The following is a 7,500-nucleotide window of genomic DNA, read 5'->3' as shown; positions in this document are numbered from 1 at the left end:
AGTAAATTTATAGTGGATTGTAAACTAAGACACTTTTCATCTGTTGCATAAGGTGTGCAAGCTGAAAATAAAGGAGGTACATGACAGAGAAGAGAGGAAATCAACCATTCTCTTTCTAAGCTTTTTGCCATTTTATATCATGAATGTTTACAATTCTATGGCCGCTTAACTAATTCCTGCAATCTTTTAACTATTTCATGTATTACTATGTGACTGTGAAGACAATTATTTTGTTAATTTCAACCTTTGCAGTTCCTAATTCATGTATTTTATGTATTCCTTTAATTTTAGTAATTTCTTTTTATGTGTTTTAATAGTATTACACAATTACTTACTAAAACCTATTATGCATTTGTGCTTTCCACCAGGACCTTCAAGACCTCGCCATCACCATTCCTTGACAGAACGTTGCTGTGGAATGTTCATTTTCAGTGTTGCGTTGATTCCAGGTCCTTTATAAAACAGTATAGTGGCTATGCAGAAAAAATAGACCTTAGTAACTATCACAGCTTGATATATGAGCCTGTGTATTGTAAGCAAAGCCTTGTAATGTCACATAGATTCTCCTGAATACATAGAGTTAAGCACATCAACTCTGTGTTTTACTCCAGAAAATCATATATGCATTGACAAGGCAAACTTGCTAGGAAGATGAGTTCTCCCACCACATCAACAATTATTCAAAATAAATTAAGATTAGTATATATGATAAATGTACCATAGAACACATGGTATAAAGTGTCTGTTGAATGAGCCAAGTGGTCCCCCCTAAAGTTTCAATGACATATGAATGTTTTTATTTTCTATACTGTTGTCACTAAAGTATCAGTTTTATACCAAATTATTACAAATATTAAGTAATGGTACCTAAGGAACTAAAAAATGTTGGTTTCTACAATGGCTCTTGTTTGCTTCTTATTGCAGATGATGAACTTACCCACTAATTAGATTGCAACAAGTTTTATTGGAAAGTTCACATTTGGAGCTTTATTTTCTTATACATCAGTAGCATAGATTATAAGATAAAAGGAAATTAACCAAACTTCACTTATGTTTTTTTTCTTAAAATATTTTTTTGAAGCAAGGGCATGAATAACTCCAGCACCATTGATCTGATATCAGAGCTCATTCTTTCGTTGGGAAGACCATTCAGAAGAGACCACGCTGTCATCTTCCAATATTTTGAAAGGGAAAAGTTTACCTTTGTTTTTTTAGGAGAAAATATTGCCTTACTTTGGAAACTATCTCTGTTCCTAAAAAGAATAAAAGGAAATTGTAAAATTCGAAGTTAATAGTCCAGTTTTATGATGTTTTCATTTTTTTTTTGAGAAACATACAAGTTCACCCCCTCCAGCATCTGGGAGAGGGTCATTATATCGACTGGGGTTAACTTGAAGAGCTACAACTCAAAAGAAATGCAATTGTGTGGTCTACAGACAGATGTGCAAGACAATCCAAGGCTCATTGTGTTATCTTTTTGTTGGAAAAGAAAAGGAAACTTAGGCTTATTGGCGGCCTGTTTGCTTAAGGAAAATAATTTCTGTTACACCCTGTAGATGGTACAGCATAATGGCATATGCTTGCTGTTGCCACATCAGAGGGAGCTTGTTTTTTGCTGTTAGTAGTGACTATTTGTTTGGTGTTTCTTTTATTTACAAGCACTGAAAGTAAAGGGAAACCTTAATTTCTATTTGTATTATTTATAAGAGACAGCTACAAGAAGCTAGGTACTATTTAAGCTTCAAGCTATTAGGTGTTGTGCTTGAAGTACCAAATGAGCCAGGTGCAAATGGAAACTGCCATAGAGTGCCAACAGACCTACATTACTAGCTACTAGCCAATTTTTGATACTGCAATTAATGGGTTAATATATTACTGGAAAGAGACTTGAAACTGAGTCTGAAATAGATGTGTTATGTCAATCACTAGTTGGCCCACCAGCAATGTTTGTGCATGATGTTATGGCATTATCCCCTAAACACATATGTATGTATGCCAGGGCAGAATCCAAGCTTGTTATGTTGGCGATCTTTGACACTGATTTACCTCCCAGGTAGGTACACTGGCAGGAAATTAGCATTTTTTCAGTTATTAGCAATAACATGAAAGTTGTTAAGTGCTTAGCTTTTGTCTTCTGGGTAGTCACTAATCTATGTTGTTATGCAAGGCAATCCAAGGCTTCATTCATTTACCATGCAGTATTAGGTTAGTTCTTTGGTCTTCAGTAGGTTATTAAATCTTTGACTCATTAGGTTTTGTGAACTAGGAAGTTAAGTTTTAAGATAATTCATCCTACAATTTGAACCAGTGAATCATTCAGTGTGGACAAGGAGGGTGCATTAGTGCAACTACCCTTTAATTTCAGTTGCAGGTGTCTCTTTGAAAGTCAATTTGACCCACCCATAATTGTCCGATGGGTGTGATCATCCTCAGAGAGCTAAGAATTCAAATAGCCAGAGTTGGCAGTAATCCTGGTCCTTTTGACAAATATGGACATCTCCAACTTCTCTTGAGAGAGTTAGTGACTCCTGATGTCAGGCCAATCTGTCAGTCCACTTCCTGATTTGACAGCCCAGAGTGATGAACACTACTAAGGTAAGTAAAAGTCTTTGTGACTAATGTCTTTGCTGCAAGCATGTACTGACTAATCAAGTTCTAGCAAAGCAATAGATCTTGGCCAAAGAGACCTTTAGACCCAAGGATTTTGCCCCCTGCCAAGTGCTTCCATGAGGGTCTACAGAGGTTCAGGTGATATAGCAATAGATAAGGTTGACCTTAACCCCTTGCTGACAGGTGTCAGGACTGTAAGGAAGATTTAGTTTTGGTGTCAACACAGTAAAGAAGATAGAATTTTGGTTCTGACAACATATGTCAGGGTGTATGACTCAGTTGTCATGTTTTATTTGATGGTAGGGGAGAGTGCCACCTTGCATATTTTTGAAAAAATTTCCTAGCTAATATTTCTACTTAGTGACAAATAATGGTAATTATTATTATATTTACCCTTCTATTCACTGATTATGTTTGCTTTAAAATCATACATATGGCATTGTTCTCTCTTTGCACCAGCAGGAAAACATGCTGTCACGGTCATCCACCCCCAGTCTATGGGAGAGCTCACTTCTAAGAGCAATGACATGTAGCCAGATGCTAACCTCCTGGTTTAAAGTAATGGCAGTGCAGGGTGTGTTGACAATGGAAAAAGGCCATGTGTAGTAGCTGCAGTGCAACATAGTGTAGGTACAGCTGCCAAGCATGGGTCAAGTGTTTTTTTGCTGGTCAAAGTTATTCTTTGACCTCCCACAGTACTCATTGAATGTGAGGAATGTAATGAGCAGATATAGACTTGCTTTTTTTGGAGTAAAACCCATCAGGAGTGCTACACAGCAGATACTGGTACCTCTCTTACTACAATGATAGCAAATCTTGTCTCTCAGTATGTGGTCTTTGATGCCTCTTACAGATATCTTCCAATGTTCAATAGTTTAATACTACTGGTACCCAGTGTTGACTCTTGAAAGCTTTTATATAAGAATACAGGCCTGTCTCACTTTTGAATTAATAGGTATGAAGCTAATTATACCCTCACCACAATCTACAATATATTGGCTTGCTACTAGTTTAATAATCTGGAAATACCTTCATTAGGTTGATGTAAGTTGCAAGCAGCCCATGACTAAATTCATGAGCACACTACTGTGACTTGAAATTTATTGATAGTGTCTATTTTGGAAATACCAGAAGTGTATCCAGATCTTTGGTATTCAATTCACAAGCCACTGGGTATGTTATTTCAGTTTAAATACTGCAGAGACCAATTGATTCACTATCCTCCATCTCAGAGATTACCTCCCCAACCAAAGTCAGGGTAGGAGGTTCCTCACTGTTGGGACTCAGATACAAGGATCACAACATCATCAATGTACATGCTACCTGCTGGTGTCTCATCATGAAACAATTCCCAAGAACACTTGGTTTATTGTGCTGACATCCCATCAAGATTTGGGATGATAATACCACCCATAGGCATATGTGGGGAAGCTTTGCTTCTTAAAGAAGGCAAAAGTGATTTTCTAAAAGATGGTTTTCAGTCTCCGCAGTAAGATTTCTTACGTGTCCCTTGTCCTTCCTAGGCAGTATGCATGGGAATCCCTAAGAATACTTCCTTAACAGCTTGTCCAAGGGAAATACTTAGAGTGATCACTGGATGGACAGGAGGTTTTGAAGAGGATATAGAAGGTGCTTCTAGCTAAGGTAAAGGTAAATAATTTTCATATTCAAACTTCATCTGTTTATCAAAGTTGAACATGAAAAAATGTCATCTTTTGCACTACAAAATCACTTTCTCGTTTATCAATATGAGTAAATATTTTTTTTATTAAAGAAAATTTGAGCGGTCAACTTTATACACCTTGAACTTAATGAACTTTTGGATGGAGCACTGCTTAGAACATGGGATTGGACTATACCCTTTTGTCTTCACGACTCTAGTACTTTTGCCACAAGAAACTGGTCTCTTAACTCGAAAAGGCAGGGCTACATCAATCCTTCACCTCTCCTGTTTGCCTGGGTACTACCCAGAGTAGGGGCTGTGACCATGCCCCCTTATGCAAAATGTTTCCCTGCCACATCTGCCACAAGTTACACCATGTCAGTCCTTGACATGGTGCCAGGGTCAAGAGCTGTGACCATACCCTTTGTCTTTATCCCACTTCTGGCACTTCTGCCACAAGGAACCAGCTTGTAAGTTCATATAGTTTGTTGCTACTCTTCCTTTTTCATTAAACTAAAGTTAACTAATAATTGTCTCCATAAGTCACCCTTGTTGACCAGTTAAGTAACAAGAGACAAATATCTTCCTCTTCCTTTTTGTGTGTGTGTGTGTGTGTGTGTGTGTGTGTGTGTGTGTGTGTGTGTGTGTGTGTGTGTGTGTGTGTGTGTGTGTGTGTGTGTGTGTGTGTGTGTGTTTGTGTGTGGGGGGTAAGTGTGTGCAAGCATGCATGCATGCATGTGTACGTGTGTGCGTGCGTTGGTGCATGCGTGCATGCGTACTTGTGTGCGTGCGTGTGTGTATGTGCATGTGTATGTCCCTACTTCTTCTGCAGTCCTTTCCATTCCCCATCTTTGTCTGTTTTACTTTATATGCAATGAATATTGTAACATCTTTGTATGATGTTTAAAAACATTTGCCTATTGCTTGTGATGGTATGCTCTCTTTGGATAGAAAATGTAGGCCACCCTTGAGAAGCATTGCCAAATAAGAAAGCAGTTCTAGATTTATTGTGTCAGAGCTGATGTAAGTTTGTTGAGCATTAATCAGTGAGGCTGCAGTGATTACATTACATTGTGCCGCTAATGTGCCAAACTTCAAGTTGTAGGCCATCCATCACAGACCACAGCAAGATTTATGTGGCAATGGATTGAATACAGCCAATATACTTAGGAGAAAAAAAGAAAACCTCTGAGAAACTTTTACATTACACATGTATACATATAACTTAAGCACATGAGTTGGTGTGATTTGCTGGTAGAGTGCTTGATGCATAATTTCAAATTTGTGAGTCAGCTATACTCTGAGGGAATACTGGCATTACCTGGGGTGATGAAGCAACATTACAGCCATACTACTTGAATTGTAAGTCAGTTGATCATAATATTAAATACAATTGTGTTTCATTACACATGTATACATTTTTGCTTTGCTTTTTTCACTCACTATTGACAATGACTTTCAGGCCCATGGAATGAAGGCTTCATCATGAAATGGTGGAGCTGGATAGGCAGAAGGATGTCCAGCATGACAACATTCCTCTTGTCAACCCTAGTCCTCCCTGGTGAAGCTGTAACCTGTAATGAGGATGACTTGCAATTTGCAAAGCTGTACCACTGCATAAATGTTATTGGCAGCAGATCTATGTGCTATGTGCTGAAGGCAGTGTGGAGCAAGGAGAACCTTGGAGAAGAAATTCAGACTTTAAGGCATTATTGCAGGATCAAGCTATCTTGGACACAAAAGGCTTTGAAAATTTTTGATAAGTTTGAACAACAGTATTTGGATAATAATATCTATAGTGATGTTTATGATATTTGCTACTTGTGCAAGGTGTTGCAAAATGTGCTTGATCATGTTTATTGCCAACTGGATCCTGATTGTCAAGATCACATCAAGAAACTTCAAAAGAAAAGGAACAAAGTGTGCCATTACTATGGGCACATGGAGGGAAATCTGAGCAAAGAGATAGATGATCTTAAAGAGACTCTAAAATCTATCTACACAGGTGTTGGTAAATGCCTTGATATTGATTTTACTCAGAATATCAAAGAGATGGAACATGTACTGACTGAAATCTTAGATACTAATTTTGTAATTGGTGAGCAAGGTAAGGCAATTGAAACATTTGAAGAAAACAAACGGTCCAAGATGATCATCCAGGGGCGAAAGGAGCTTGAAGCTCACTACAAGAAACTACGAGTGCTTAATCCCTGTACATGGATAAACGACAAGGATGACAAAGTCTGCAGATTTGAGGTTGACAAGATCTTTACACCCTTAAAGCTTGAGGGTCGGATGGAAATAGAACTGAAAGCCATTTTTACTGCTAAAGTGCGAAGAGATACCATTTTGCCCCCAATTTTGATATACAAGGGTTTGGCAGGATCTGGCAAATCTGCTTTGTGCCGCTACTTGATCTTTAATTGGCATACAAAAAAGGAGGAGATTGACATGCTTAGCTCATTTGACCTAGTTTTCTTTTTAGAAATTAGGCGCATCAGATGCAGCAAGGTGATAGATTTCCTTCAAGAGACTCTGCTTAAAGATACATGTAAAAGTTTTGACTCTAAAGATGTTATATTGGTACTGAAAGGCCTTGATTTACTTTTTATTATTGATGGATATGATGAGAGTGGAGAGCAGGCCAAGAAACTTGTTCAGGATATTTTGGCCATATTCAGTGAGCATCGGATCATAATAACAACACGACCAGATTACCATGAAGATGTAATCAGCTTGGCAAAGAGATATGCAGCATTCCAATCTGTAGAAGTTTGTGGATTTGATGATAGACGAAAGAAGGAGTTCACCACAAAAGTGTTCTCAGTGATAGAAGAGGATAAAGACAGATGTAAGAGGCAGATCAATGACTTTCTGGAGTACCTTAACAACCGTGGACAAGCTCTGGATGAGCATCTGAAGTTACCTTTAACTCTGGCTCTACTCATATACCTTTGGAAAGAAAGTCCAGATATTGTAAACAGTGTTACCTCTGCTACCAGACTGTATATGGAACTCTTTAGGCTATGCAAAAAAAAACTAGCTGAGCGTTTGTGTTGTACAAAGGTCTTCATGGGTAGTAAACTTTACTCACATCTTGATGATCTCATTCTCTTGCTTGGGGAACAAGCATGGTTAATGCTCAAAGATGCAAAAAATTTAGTTGGTAAAGATATATATTGTATTCTTGAAAAGGAATGTAAAGCTAGAAGTATTGATATTACTGA

The 7,500-nt window shown here is 37.9% G+C and overlaps 1 protein-coding gene across 2 annotated transcripts in view; it reads left to right on the top strand.

The window, feature by feature from the left end:
• LOC113805290 (uncharacterized) overlaps positions 1 to 7,500 on the top strand; it is a 20,104-nt gene that overhangs the window by 1,028 nt on the left and 11,576 nt on the right. Inside the window, exon 2 of one of the 2 annotated variants that reach the window (XR_003475667.2) lies at positions 369 to 593. Coding sequence is in view for 1 of the 2 variants with exons in the window: in XM_070127157.1 (XP_069983258.1) it covers positions 5,736 to 7,500 (1,765 nt within the window). In the remaining variant the exon portion in view is untranslated. Of the gene's footprint in view, positions 1 to 368; positions 594 to 5,735 lie in introns of those variants that run through there. The other variant, XM_070127157.1, reaches the window with a different exon arrangement.

The sequence above is a fragment of the Penaeus vannamei genome, chromosome 11 (genome assembly GCF_042767895.1).
Source record: "Penaeus vannamei isolate JL-2024 chromosome 11, ASM4276789v1, whole genome shotgun sequence".
In the NCBI taxonomy this organism is placed as follows: domain Eukaryota; kingdom Metazoa; phylum Arthropoda; class Malacostraca; order Decapoda; family Penaeidae; genus Penaeus; species Penaeus vannamei.
Note: the sequence above shows the minus strand (reverse complement) of the source record. Positions and strands in the feature narration are given on the sequence as shown.